We start from the raw sequence: 14,158 nt of genomic DNA, 5'->3' as shown, positions 1-14,158 counted from the left end.
GTTTAGCTTTTTAAGGTCCTTTGTATGTCCGCATGAATTTTAGAATAAGCTTGTTGATTTTTACAAGAAAGCCTGCTGGAATTCCAGTTGGTATTGCCTTGAATTTTCAGATCAGTATGGGGAAAATTGACATGTTAGCAATGTTCAGTATTCTGACTCACTAACATGATATAGTTCTCCATTTATTTCAGTCTTTTTTAATTCCTCTTAGCACTTTCAGTTTTTAGTGTATAGCTCTAACACATATTTGACTTTTTCCTGCATATTTCATATGTAAATGGTTTTTCAATTTTGATTTACAGTTGTCTGTTGTTAACTTATAGAAATGCTACAAATAGTTGTATATTGATTAAACTTGTATTGTGTGCCTTTCTAAACTCTCATTAATTTTAATAGCTCTTTAATAGATTTCACCAAATTTTCTCTATATAGTCATGCAAATAAAAAGCAGCTTAATTTCCTCATTCTAATCTGGATGCCTTTTATTTCTTTTTTTTTTTTTCCTTTGATTTACTGCACTGGCTAGAACCTCCTGGTCATTGTTGAATAGAAATTATGAGAGTAGACATTTTTACCTTCTTCCTAATCTTATAGAAAATGGGTAGGGAAACATTAAGTCTTCTTCTTTTTTACCATTAATTATATTATTATAAGAGGGGTTTTTTTGTTGTTGTTGTTATAAATGCCCTTTTCAGGTAGTTTCCTCCATTTTCTAGTTTGCTGAGAGTTTGTATCAGGAATGGATGTTGGATGTTTGTCAAATGCTTTTTCTGTGTGTTAAAATAATTACATGACTTTTCAAATGTTCTAGTATGGTAAATTACATTGCTATTTAAGTGCTAAACCAAACTTTTCACTCATAGGCTAAACCCCACTTATCCTTTTTACAAATTGATTTGATTTTACTTGATTTGCTAAAATTTTATTGCATTTTTTTCATAAGGAACACAGATCTATAGTTTTTTTATTTGTTGTTGTTGTTGTTTTTGTTTTGTTATGTTGTAGTCTGGTTTTAGTACCAGGGTAAACTAGCCACGGAATGAGTTACGAAGTATTCCCATCTCTTCAGTTTTCTAGGAGATTTTGAGTAGATTTGGTGTTACTTCTTCCTTTTGTAATTTTTATTTCTTTATTGATACTCTCTGGTGAGACATTGTTCTCATGCTTTCCTGTAGTTCTTTAAATTTGATATATATACACGTACACACACATATATGTTTCTTTTGCTGTTTTAGTGATTTCTTTAGGGTTTATAATACAAATCCATATCGCGCAGTGTGTCTTCAAGAGCTTTAAAATAGTATACTTCCATTTTTTCTCTCCTGACCTTCATGCTGCTATAGTCATATATTTTATTTTTGTATATGCTATAAGCCCCTCACTGCATTGCTATTATTTTTGCTTAAACTACCATTTTTTGAAGAGATGGAAAATATTAAAATATTACATACTTGCCTATTTTGTTACAATTCCAATGGTTTTCATTCCTTTATAGAGATTCGTATTTCCATCTATCCTTTTCCTTCTGCCTGAAGAACTCCCTTTAACACATCTTGTAGTAATGGCTAGCTAAAAATGAATACCTTTACTTTTTTGCATGTCTGAAAAGGTCTATTTCACCTTTGTTTTTGAATACTGTTTTCATCTGGAATACAATTCCATTCACTTGCATTTTTTCCCAACAAGTAATATGTTCCTCTGTGCACAACATGTTTTCTCCCAGTTTGGTTACTGTGAAGATTTCTTTTTATCACCAACCTCCCTGGCCAGTGTGGCTCAGTTGGTTGAGTGTCGTCCCACAAAGCAAAAGGTCGCAGGTTGGCTTCCCAGTTAGGGCACATGCCTGCCTAAGTTGCAGGTTCAGGCCCAGTTGGGGCACCTACAGAAGGTAACGAATCGGTGTTTTTCTCTCCTTCTCTTTCTCTCTCCCTTCCCCTCTCCCTAAAATCAAAAATAATTTTTTTTAATTTTATATTTTCTTTATCACTAGTTTTGGGTAATTAAATTATGATATGCTTTGTTGTGATTTTTCTTTGTGTTTCTTGCTCTAGGGGTTAGTTGAGCTTGGATCTGTAGATTTATCATTTTCATCAAATTGGGAACATTTTGGGCCACTTTTTCTTCTGCCTTTTTTTCCCGTACCCAATTGTTTCTCTGCTCTTCTTTGAAGATTCTAATTACATGTATGTTAAGCCATATGAAGATGTCCTACAGCTAACTGAAGCTTGGTGTATTTTTTTAATTCTCTTTTACCTGTGTGTTTCATCTTGGATAGTTTTAGCGCTATGTCTTCCAAGTTTTCTAATCTTTTCTTTGCAATGTCTAATCTGCCTTTAATGCCATCCAGAATGTTTTTCATCTCAGATGTTTTAATTTTCATGTCTAAAAACTCAGCTTGGGTCTTCTAAAGGTCTTCCACGTTTCTCCTTTACCTTGAGAGCAGATAGAATACAGTTGTAATAACTGTTATAAAGCCTTTGTCTTATAATTCTAACATCTGTGTCATTCTGGGTTGGTTTCATTTTTTTTTTCTGTGTTTTAGGTTGTATTCCCTTCCCCCTTTTTTTTGACCCCTCTCCTGGTAAATTTTTATTGGATGCCACATGTCAAAAATTGTATCTTTAACTGCTAGATATTTTTATATTCCCATAAATATTCTTAAGCTGTGCTCGAGAATGTAATTAAGCTGCTAGAAAACTGTGTGGTACTTTCAGGTCTTGCTTTTAAGGCTTGTTAGGTGGGACTGGAACCACGTTTAATCTAGGGCTATTTATTCCTCACTGCTGACACAAGTCACTTCTGCCCAGTGCCCTCTGAGTGGCGAAGTTTTCCAACTTGGCTAATGGGAACAGGCACGGTTCTGAATTTCCTCAGATACACGCGCTCATCAGTGCTCTGCCAGATGCCTGGAGGGAACCCTTTGCAGATGTTCAGGTTCTCTCACTCTGAGGCTGTCTCCTCTCCGGCGTTCTGTGAGCTCTGTCCACTTTGGTTTTCCCAGACTCTCCACTCTCCTCAGGCTGTTCCCAGGTTCCATGCAGGTTTCATGCAGGTTTCATGCCATGGCCTAGACACACTGAAGGTCTATTTTAGAGCTCATCTCCTTTATTTTCCATATTTTGGGGAACTATTCTTTGTTGCCTCTGATTTTGTATCTTGAAAACTGTTGCTTCATATATTTTGTGCAGTCTTTGTGGTTGTTTTAGGCTTGAAGGTACATTTGGTTCCAGTTACTTCATCTTGGCTACAAGCAAAAGCCCAGATGTTTTATGTATTTTCAAGCTATCTTTCCTGGTATCCTTGGTTGGGTCCACTGTGCCTGTGTGTAATTTTATTAGTTGTCCAAATATAAAAATATTTTACGTAAATGCAGATTTTTGACTTCTCTTGGAAACCGTGTACAACTCCACCTTCTTCCCTGGCACCCATCAGCTGGGCCCAGGCCGCGCACCACTTCGTCCACTTGCCGACCAGATCGCTGTGGCCCTCACAGACATTTGAGTTTTACTTTAGTGCCACAGCATAGGTTCCCTGGAGACAAGGGGGAAAGGGTGGACTTCAGATTGATTAAGATTGTAAATTACCAGTTATTTATTTAGAACACTAACCTGGTTTCATATTCATTTTCAACCTTTCCTGTCTCACTCATCATTCTACTCCTTCCTTAATTATACTTTATTTGTTTTTTCATCTATATAATTTCTGACCTTTTGTTTCTCAGTCATTAGACTTCACTTTACTTACTTGCACGTCTCTGTACCAGTCTCCTAGACCTGTCATAGCAGTATCAGAGCCTGGGAGGCTAAAACAGCAGCAGTTCATCTTTTCACAGTTCAGGGGCTGTGAGTTCAAGATCAGGGTTCCAGCAGGGTTGCAGGTGGCCACCTTCTTGCTGTGTACTCACGTGGCCTCTCCTTGGTGCATGTGTGAAGGGAAAGATTTCTGGTGTCTCTTCCTGTTATAAGGACACCAGTCCTGTAGATTAGAGCCCCACCCTTATCACCTCATTTAAACTTAATTACCTCCTTAAAGGCCCTATTTCTAAATATATTCCTTTTGGGCAAGGCTTCAACTTGTCTATTATAAGAGAGCACATTCAGTTCATAGCAGTCTCTATTTAATTCTCCTTATTACTTGGTTTTGAAATTTTTTCATCTTTTTAAATTTTGTTTTGATGTCTCCCACCATTCCTGGATCTCCTAGAAAGGAAATACTGTCTTCCACTCTTTCATTTCACTCCATTTTTTACACTGTTTCTGTATTTTCTTTCTTGTAACATACTTTGTACTACTACAGAATCACCCACTAATATTTGTTTTACATTTTACTATTACTGTTGAACCCTTTGAAAAGCTGCATCCCCCATTCCACAGGTCAGAATATCACAACTTTCTTATGCATGAACTTCTTCATTCTTTTCTTTGTCATTAAGGAACGCCCCATCCTTTTACACACACACACACACACACACACACACGCGCGCGCGCACATTTTTCCATCTAATTTGATTAAAGCATTCTGATTTTTCCAAACATCTTTCTGAGAGTAGTTAAATTTGTTTTATTCTTCTTCCTTCTTCATGATTAAGGAGGAGCCCAGCCAGCTAAGTTTTATGTCTTTGCAGTATTGTAAGCAACACCCTGTCTCTCACCTCCATATAATAATCACTCAGGTAGTCTCTCCAGTGTTTTCCTCTCAGGTCCTTGCGCTTATCTCCCCTTTCCATTCCCATTGCTGCTTTCTGAGATCAGAGCCTGGTTGCAGCAGCTTTCTTACTGGCTCCTTATTTCTGATCTTTCCCTCCTTGTAGTTCTCAAGTGGGCAGAGCACAGAGCCGTGAGGACCAAGGACGTGTGACGGACACGCAGGTGAATAAGAATGAACAAACCAGCCGAAAAGTCACCCTCATAAAGGTAAGAGGAAAACCAGGAGAAAGTTGTGTCATAGAGTCAATAGGAAAAGTTTTTGGAAAGGTGAGGTCAACAATGACAAATGCCAAAGAGAAGTTAAGTCAGGACTGAAAAGCGCCCCTGGCAATCCAGAAGACAGTGAGAGGCTGGCTTGGTGGAGCCCTGGAAGCAGGAATCGGGTGTCTCCCGCCCACAGGGAAAGGGCCGTCAGAATGGACTGCTCCGCCAAGAGGCTGACTTAAAAGGAAAGAAAAAGCTGGGCAGTAACCAGTAGAAAACACGGGATGTGGAGAGGATCTTTATGCAGAGGGGAATGACAAGAATATTTACAAACTGAGAGGAAATTGTTCCTTGAGAGGAGCCATCAAAGGTATATGATAAGAGGGAAATCCCAGGAGACCTAAGGAAATGCACAGGATTAGACCATGAAACAAGAAGGCGTGCACTTTTTCCACTGAGATAGGCAAGCAGGACAAAATGTGTTTGCGTGGCAGTGTTTTCTGGTAGGGGGTGGAGTATAAGAAAGGCCCTCAGAAGACTTCTGTTTTTCCTATTAGGTACAAGGGTTGTTTGTCTGCTGAAAGTAAGATGGTGCTACTCTGGCATGTCCGCTTTTATGAAATTTTCACCTTCAGGGAACTGGGTTCAAAATTTTCATCATTATTGTCAGATTTTAGTTGTAAAAAAATAAAATCTAATTGTACAGAAGGCGTATAGATGAGTAGTTACCTAATCACGGGTTAAGAAATGATTTTTTTAAAAATATTGATACCAGGATGAGAAACCATTTTAAAATAGATTTTTAGATTTAAATAATAGAAACTTTAAAATGATATGCAGGCATATCTCAGAGATACTGTGGGTTCAATAAAGCAAGTCACACAAATTTTTTGGCTTCTAGTGCATATATAAGTTATGCTTACACTATACTGTAGCCTATTAAGTATACAATAATATTATACCTATTGTACACTTAATTTAAAAATACATTATTGCTAAAAAATGTTAGCTATCATCTGAGCCTGTTGGGAAAATGAAGCCCTTAGACTTGTTCGGCGGAGGAAAGCCATAAACCTACAGTTTGTTAATGAAGCACAATGACATGATGTATTCCAATATGTCAAAAAGAAAAACTATCATAAGCAAAATCTAAAAACATACAATAGCCTAAGATGGGGAAGAATTTCATAAAATATATGACAAATAAAGGATTAGTGCCATACCCTTACCATACAAAAAGCTCTAAAAAATAACAAGGAAAAGGACACCGGTAGAAAAACTGGCCAAGAGTAGGCACAAGACATTCTTTTTAAAAAATTTTTATTTATTTATCTTTACCAAGAGGGGAAGGGAGGAGGAAAGAAAGGGAGAGAAACGTCGATATGCGAGACGTGGATCGGTTGCCTCTTGCATGCCCCCAACTGAGGCGGAGGCACACTCTGTCTTGCAGAGTACGCTCCAAGTAGTCACGGATGGGGAAGTAAAATAAGTCATCCCAGACATTGCTCTGTCTGCCAGGAGAAGCGGGGGCAAGTCCCTCTAGTGGAGAATGCCCCGAGCCCCTGTGTCCGACGGCTTATATTGAAAGGGTTATCAGTGGGGCTAGGTAGTAGGAATGTACAGGTAATCTCATTACATCAGTGTGTTAATGTTTACAGAGAATAGATGATGTTTTGAAGAAAACATATGGCAGGAACACACTGATTTACATGGGTCCAAGACGAGATGAGTAAACATAAGAGTGCCAAAGGGGTAGGCTCAGGGTCTGTGAATAATGTAAATTTCCTTCCCAGCATGAGCTGGTTAGCATAGCGTTTGAGGGGAAAACAAAGCATGCTTCAAAGAGTGTAATTTACTTTTAGGCCTGATTTCTGTCAGGAACCACCCAATCCAGTTTAAGGCTGTCTCCAGCATTGTTTCAAACCTGAGCCAGGCAAGTTCTTCCCTTGATGGCCCCTTATACAACTGTGCCTGTCTCAGGTTGCCCCTGCCATTGAGAGGTCTTACCCATCATTGACTAACCAGCCATCTTTCGGGGCCAAACAGGGTGATGTGAGGGAGCCCCTGCCAGGCAGACAGGTTTTGTCTCCCCAGTGGCCTATTTTCCCAAGGCCGCCTTTCTTAGCTCCAGCCTTGGGACCCTCTCGACTGTTGGCGAGGCTACAGTTCCTGAAACCAGACAGGATGGTTCCCAACACCCAACTGGGGATCTGGCCTGAAACCCAGGCATGTGTCCTGACTGGGAGTTGAACCAGTGACCTTTCAGTTTGCAGGCCATCACTGAATCTGCTGAGCCACACCAGCCAGGGTGTACAAGACTTTCTTAAAAGATTCTTTAAAAAAACCCCACATATTTTTCCTATGTTCATTGCCATACATATACACATACGCATACGTATGTGTATATGTATGGCAATGAACATAGGAAAAATATTCACTGATATTGAGAGGGCCCCAAGGCTGGGCACAAGTCATCCAGAGTCTTTCAAACATGTGAAAGGGATAATGAGGATGGTAAGAGGCTCTCAGAGGGCTAATGAGGCACAAAAAAAGGAGAGGAATTGAAACAATACTGGAGACAGCCTTAAACTGGATTGGGTGGTTCCTGGCAGAAATCAGGCCTAAAAGTAAATTACACTCTTTGAAGCATGCTTTGTTTTCCCCTCAAAAGCTATGATAACCAGCCCATGCTGGGAAGGAAATTTACATTATTCAGAGACCCTGAGCCTAACCCCTTTGGCACTCTTATGTTTACTCGTCTCGTCTTGGACCCATGTAAATCACAATATACATACATATATGTATGGCAGTGAACATAGGAAAAATATTCACTGTCCAGCGACCACATTAAGAGAAATTAACACAAATATCTGATCCTTCTCAAAATGGCAACAAGTTTCAAATTTAAAATACCAGAGTTGATACATTGATAGCAGTAGTGTAAGACTGATCCATCCTTTGTGGAGGGCGGTTTGATTTTGTCGTTGTTGTTGTTGTTGTTTTTTAATTTTCAAACTCTGCTCATGTCCTTTGAACTGACTGCTCCCAGGAGTCTATTTTAGGAAAATACTCAAGTGTATATGCAGAGATTCAGTTAAAAGGGCACCTCTTCAAGCAGTGTTTTAGAAACAGAAGGATCCTGACCAAGGCCATGTAGCCAATGAATGACTAAACACCAAGACCTCTTGGCTCCTAACATTTTTTTTTATTATTATTATTATTATTATTATTATTGTTATACCTGGAACTTTTATTTTCGTGTATTTTCTCATTTCTCTAGTCAACATTTTTGGTATGTACTACTTGATCATTTCTTTTAAAATGAAAGTAGTTTCAGAAATTTTCCACAGCCTATTCTTTTTTACATGTAAAGAAATCACAGCCTCAGAGTCACAGCTAAAAAGTGCCTGAACTAGGACTTGATATCCTAGCTCCAAGTTCAGGGTTATTTCTGTTACACACGCCTTGTCTGTTAACCCTGATTAGATACACATAGATGGCAAGTGCTTGTAGGCAGCACTTAGCCTGGTGACTCACCATGTAACAAACCTTCGGGAATTATTGACTGGATTACAGTTCTTGTGAGGTAGAGCCCAGTATTTTTATGACTCTTCTTTTTTACATGTAACGTACACACAAACACTAATCTGGTTTCATATTCATTTTCAAAATCCTGCTGTGCAGGTTTTCCTTTTTCTTTTCATATGATTTGCCTTTAAAAAGGCCCTTTGCTAGTCTCTTCCTCCATAAGCTTCCTGGGACACTTTAGGAGGAGATACCTGGGAGGAAGGCTGGCGTTGGACTCGTTCTTGTGTCTTTGTTAAGTGACATCCCTTCCCTCTTGCAGCAAAGCTGTCTCTCAGCTTTTCAGACCTGATGCTGTCCCCGTTCGTCATGACAATGGGCCACTCTTTTTCCCCTGTTGTCGTGGGCTCTCGGTTGTCAGAGGTGTACAACCATCTCTTCTCCTCCTCCTATAATTCAGTCCCTGTTCTCTCTTTCACGGGCAGTCTGTTCTTCTCCTTCCAGCCATCCTTCCTCTTCTCAGTCTGATTCATTTCCCTTAAAGATGTGATCTTTACTGCCTACTTCAGCTTTTTCTAGTTAGACTTCTCTTGGGTCTCTCTCCTGCGGGTCCTCCTGGCTTCTCTATTCACTGACCGCGCCCAGGGCAGTCTCCACCTGGTTAATTTACCTTGTCCACATCTTCCGCATGCTCAGGACTCCTTCTGTTGTTTCCCACTGTCCTCCCTCCCCTCTCTTTTCTGTTTTCCTTCTTCAACTCTGTCCTACCACGGTCATAAACTTCCTCTCCTTTTTTTGTGCCTCATTAGCCCTCCGAGAGCCTGTTACCATCCTCATTATCCCTTTCACATGTTTGAAAGAGATCTGGGTGACTTGTGCCCAGCATCCATTGGAACCTTTACTACTCTCCCACTTTTATCAGACCTAATTTGCCACACGTCTTATGTACTTGACCTGTACCCACACAGGAACAAAACTAATGCTTTTTTTTTCTCCTGTGAGATTGTACCTTGGCACACCATGCCTGTACCCTTTTATACTCCAGTTGCTTTTGTGAGCTTCACTTAAAACATTTTCAGGCTTCTCTATATCATACCAGCTTATCTGTGATAGCTCTGTTTAACAAATTTAAAGTCAGGAAACACCGACTAACAGAGGATTTTTTCCCCCTCATGTGTAAATGTTTTTCATATGAAAAGATAGTGCAATCATTTCCTTAAGATTGGGCCTGTCCCTAAGGGCACAGATGTTCCCTAACCCTCCTGGGCCACCAGAGAAGGCCCTTGGGAAATAGCTAGCCTGCCCTTTCTTGCCATAACGTGCTAACCTGTACTTCCCTTGGGGGGTGATCACTGGAGTTGACCACCACCTTACCTAGAATGCCGCCATTCTTAGGCTGCAGGTTGTTTTTGAAGAGCAACCAAATGTTAAGCTTTTCTGTTTAGGGAAAAGACAACATTTTTGTGTAAGTCCAAATACTTTTATTCATGAGTAGTATATGAATAATTGTATTAAAAATTTCAGGTTCAGCCACACTTGTTTATCTATCACCCTCAGGTGCAGTATAATTGCTACTTGGTCTTTAAGAGACATTTTTTTCTTCATCGGTAGTTTTCATTAATGGTATAATTTGTTTCATTTCAAAGCTGCATCTAAATACATAATTAACCGTTATTGTCTTTGCCCACCAAAAATGACACACAACATTTTTGGGGGTTTATTTGAAAAAATATATAGTAGTTTACCCACTTGTAAAACTAGACACAGCCAGTTACTAAAGGAAAGAATACTGTTTAATAAAATGGACTACATATTTTCCAGTCACTAACTCTGAAGCATGATCCATGACAATTTTTATTTCCAATGAATGAAGGATTTTATAAACTCTTATTGCCTGCACTTAATTTCTGGGAGTTATCCAGTGCTTGGAGTACTTAGTGTCTGCATTTGAGAAGTATTTTATTGTTTGTTTGTTTCTTTTGTTTTGTTTATATTAACTTGCCAGTGCTGGAGCAGGCTTTAAGCAACTGCTGATGGTACTAAAAGATATTAACAGTATTTTCATAAGACACACTAGAAGATAGGTATTGTAATTAATGTTTTGGTGGTTGTATGTGTGTGTGCATTGCACAGCATGTTCTATTACCTGTGCCACCATGCCTGGTCATGCCAAGATTTGAGTGTGGCCAAAAGACATTCAGTTAATTTAGTACATTTTGTGTATTTTTCTTCTAGTAAAGAGCTGAAGAAGAATGAAGAGACAAAGAACCAAATACACAGAAATGAAATGACAAATTAAATGAATGGCATTTCTCATCAGAGTTCAGAATATTCAGACACTAAGGAAGAAAGGAAGGACTTACTATTCTTGTCCTTATGAAGGAATCTAGGAAAATCAGAAGCAAGGTGGTATGCTTGGAAAAATAGTTGTGGCCTTTTGAGCCTAATTGTTAAAAACCATTGTGATTGTTGTTGATCAAAGTATCAGTGCTTAATTCATTAGTAATTGCATCAAAGTTACGTTACCATTTTTCAAAACCAATAAAGTGAAAACCGTAATTGCTAATCAGCAAATGTGAAGAAAAAGTGTTTGTGTTGTTAGTTCATTAGGTAATTATTTAATATTATATCTGTAATGTGGGTATAGGTGTGATGCTATGCTCAAAATATGAAGTATCTGCTTTTGTGATGTAACTCTATTTAAAATATAAGCAGTTTCAAAATATTGTGTATTCAGAATGGTTCAGAGTAAGAAAGACATTAAAAGGGAACAAATTTGTTTTGAATGAATCATATATATAACTTAATACAGATAAACTTAAAATGTCTTTCGGCTGGACTAGCAGCAGTGTTCCAAATTACTTTTCTAAAAGAGCATTTCATGTTTAAGCATATAAGTAACTTCTAGATGAACAATGTTTAATATTTATTTTAGTCTCAATATTTGTTTTAAATGGTCACATTGCATTATTTAATTTTTTTAATTTTAGAATAATTATTGTCACTACTATGTGACTGTATTTTGAAATGTGATGTTATAACAGGAAAGTTTATTTCATTTTTCTTGACTCTTCTTATTTCTCAACTATGCGATTATAAGTCTGTCAATGAAATATTTAACCTCAAAAGCTCAAAACTAATATAAAATTAGAAAACTTATATACCAAATTAGACAATTGATTCCATTAAAATAAGAAGTGAGAAAGGCAGTGCTGGGCACTGAGGTGTGAATTTTGTCCAGATGTACACCCACTGTGAAATATCTTCTAGTAAAAATATATTTGGCTCTTATCCCTGCACATGTTGTAGATGCATGAAAATTAGTAAACAGGCCTCTGCTGTATAAAACAAAAAGGAGGGGACGTTTTTGAAAGTGGTGAGTGGCAGCAATGACTGTGGGGGCCCTCGGGCACCAGCACCCACGTCCGTTCTGACAGCAGTGAGTTCTCATTGTTCTGGGCGCACGTGTCTGTCTGTGCTTCAGGTACAGAAAGGCCCAGCCAGCTTGAGTCACCCTTGTACAAGCTGTGTTTTTCCTGTCTTGTGACTGCTCTCGATAATTAAATAAAAGTATGCATCTCTCTGTGGTTTCAGCTCATGGTTTTGAGACTTGTGTTGATTCTCTTATTTTGGTTTTAATCACAAAGAATTTCAACGCATTGCAGAAAATTTTAAATCATGACAAGTAAAATAATATGTTGGGAGAGCTAAACATATGCTGAGATCTCAATGTTCATATGAAAAATAATGGGTTATTTTTATATTGCGACTCCTGAAGACGAAAATAACAAGTGTGGCAAACAGCAGGAAAAGTTGGTTTCACTCAAAGCCCATTGTCATTGACAAAGAAAGACTGGGTTATGTTCACAAATAAATTAATAAAACACCTTATACCACATTCTCTGAGATGAGTTTGGACGGGGAAGATCATAAAAATGCCCTGCAAATAATTCCCAATTATAATCAAGCAGAAGAAATCAGACAAAAGAATCCGTTTGAAGATTTATGATAGCCAGCTCTGGCTGGTGTGGCTCAGTGGATTGAGTGCCGGCCTGCGAACCAAAGGGTTGCTGGTTCGAGTCCCAGTCAGGGCACATGCCTGGGTTGCAGGCCAGATCCCCAGTAGGGGGCGTTCGAGAAGCAGCCTTACACTGATGTTCCCCCTCTTTCTCCCTCCCTTCCCCTCTCTAAAAATAAATAAATAAAATCTTAAAAAAAAGAATTTATGATAGCCATACATTTTCTTAGTAAAAAATTAGTTCTTTTGTTTCATCTTCCTTCTGAAGTTATTGAATTTTATTCCAGTTTTTATGTCTTTTTTTCTCCAAACAAGTAACATTTTGACACTCTTTTTCTAAATCTAAATAATGTTTTAAACCATTCTTAGAAATTTATTTCCCAGTTATTGATTCTATTCTATTTTGATGATTAAAGATTCTTTGGTATCAAAACAGTCAATGACTAGGATTTGCAAAACTATAATAAAGAGTAAGCTTTTAAAAGAATTAAAGCATGAAATATTAACAGTTGGTGCTTTTTAAATCTTTTGTAAGATTTGTTTCCATAAAAGCAAATCCTTGACCCTAATTTTATTTTTAAGCTATAGACATTTTCTCCGTAAGAAGTTCAGCAAAATTTTATCTGGGGAATAACTTACTGTTTTATAGCTTTATATGACAGGTCACTTTAGTTGTTTGTTTAACTCACAAGTATTTTTAAGAGGGTTATAAAATTCTAGCAAGTATAACAAAAATTTTTGAACTTACACTTTTATAAATATTTAAATTATTTCCATCTGAGGGCCATATCTGTTAAATAAATTATGGGAACATTTTTAACAGCCCAACTTTTTAAAACTATATATATTTGTTGACTTCTACTTCATTGAACTTCACTACAGAAAATATTCCCCAAATCTTCAGCGTATGTACGTGATCTCATTTACTCTTCACATCAAACCCATGAGGTAGATAAAATCTTTTCTGCACTGCAAATAAGGAACCAAGACTTTTAAGGCTAAGGAACTTGTCCAAGTGCACATGGCCAGTAAACACCAGTGCTGGCTGATCTCAGCACCGATGTTTACTGGAGGTTTGTCAGACTCTTCCACTGGGAGGTCTGTTAAGTGCTGGATCTCAGTTGCTATGTAAAGTAATCAAGAAAATGATTATGACCAGATACGCCAGCACATGCAGGAGTAACTGCCTAACAACCACGGTCAGGTACTAGAAACATCTACTATGTCTTTAGTGCAACAGTGACCTAAATAAAATGAAATACATCTGAATAAAAATTGAAAATTCTTAACTGATTATTTGTTTATCCATAATTACTTTTGATAAATCTTGACTCCATACTATAGTTCTTACATTTTCTTAAGAAATAGAGTCTGTGGAATCAAACTAATACATATATAGTAGCATATTATTCAACAAGCAACCAAGGTGCCATTCCAGTCATATAAGAGATAATAAAAACATCAAGACTCACATCAATCAAAAGGCTCTGTTGACTGGCAAACTCAGTCTATGGATGGACCCAATTATCTGCAGGAGAATTGGATGTCAGCATCATTTAGGGTTAACAATGGACCGAGCAGGCAAAAGCAGACAGCTAGACCCGGAAAGCAAACTTGGTAATGAGGCATTTCATTCATCCTATACTTCTGCTCCAATTATTATAGAGAATAGGAAATACTTAAAGTTAAGGCAGGAACTAGATAG

At 38.0% G+C, this 14,158-nt stretch overlaps 1 protein-coding gene across 1 annotated transcript in view; it reads left to right on the top strand.

Moving 5' to 3' along the window:
• AHI1 (Abelson helper integration site 1) overlaps nt 1–12,353 on the top strand; it is a 170,773-nt gene extending 158,420 nt beyond the window's left edge. The window contains 2 exon segments of the mRNA XM_054568649.1: nt 4,811–4,913; nt 10,671–12,353. Of these exon segments, the coding sequence (XP_054424624.1) occupies nt 4,811–4,913; nt 10,671–10,673 (106 nt within the window). The 3' untranslated portion in view covers nt 10,674–12,353.
• The last annotated feature ends 1,805 nt before the right edge of the window (nt 12,354–14,158 follow it).

The sequence above is a fragment of the Pteronotus mesoamericanus genome, unplaced genomic scaffold (assembly GCF_021234165.1).
Source record: "Pteronotus mesoamericanus isolate MK-2021 breed Mesoamerican mustached bat unplaced genomic scaffold, CSHL_Meso_final contig_20, whole genome shotgun sequence".
Classification (NCBI taxonomy): Eukaryota; Metazoa; Chordata; class Mammalia; order Chiroptera; family Mormoopidae; genus Pteronotus; species Pteronotus mesoamericanus.
This window is presented reverse-complemented; position numbering and strand designations above follow the sequence as displayed.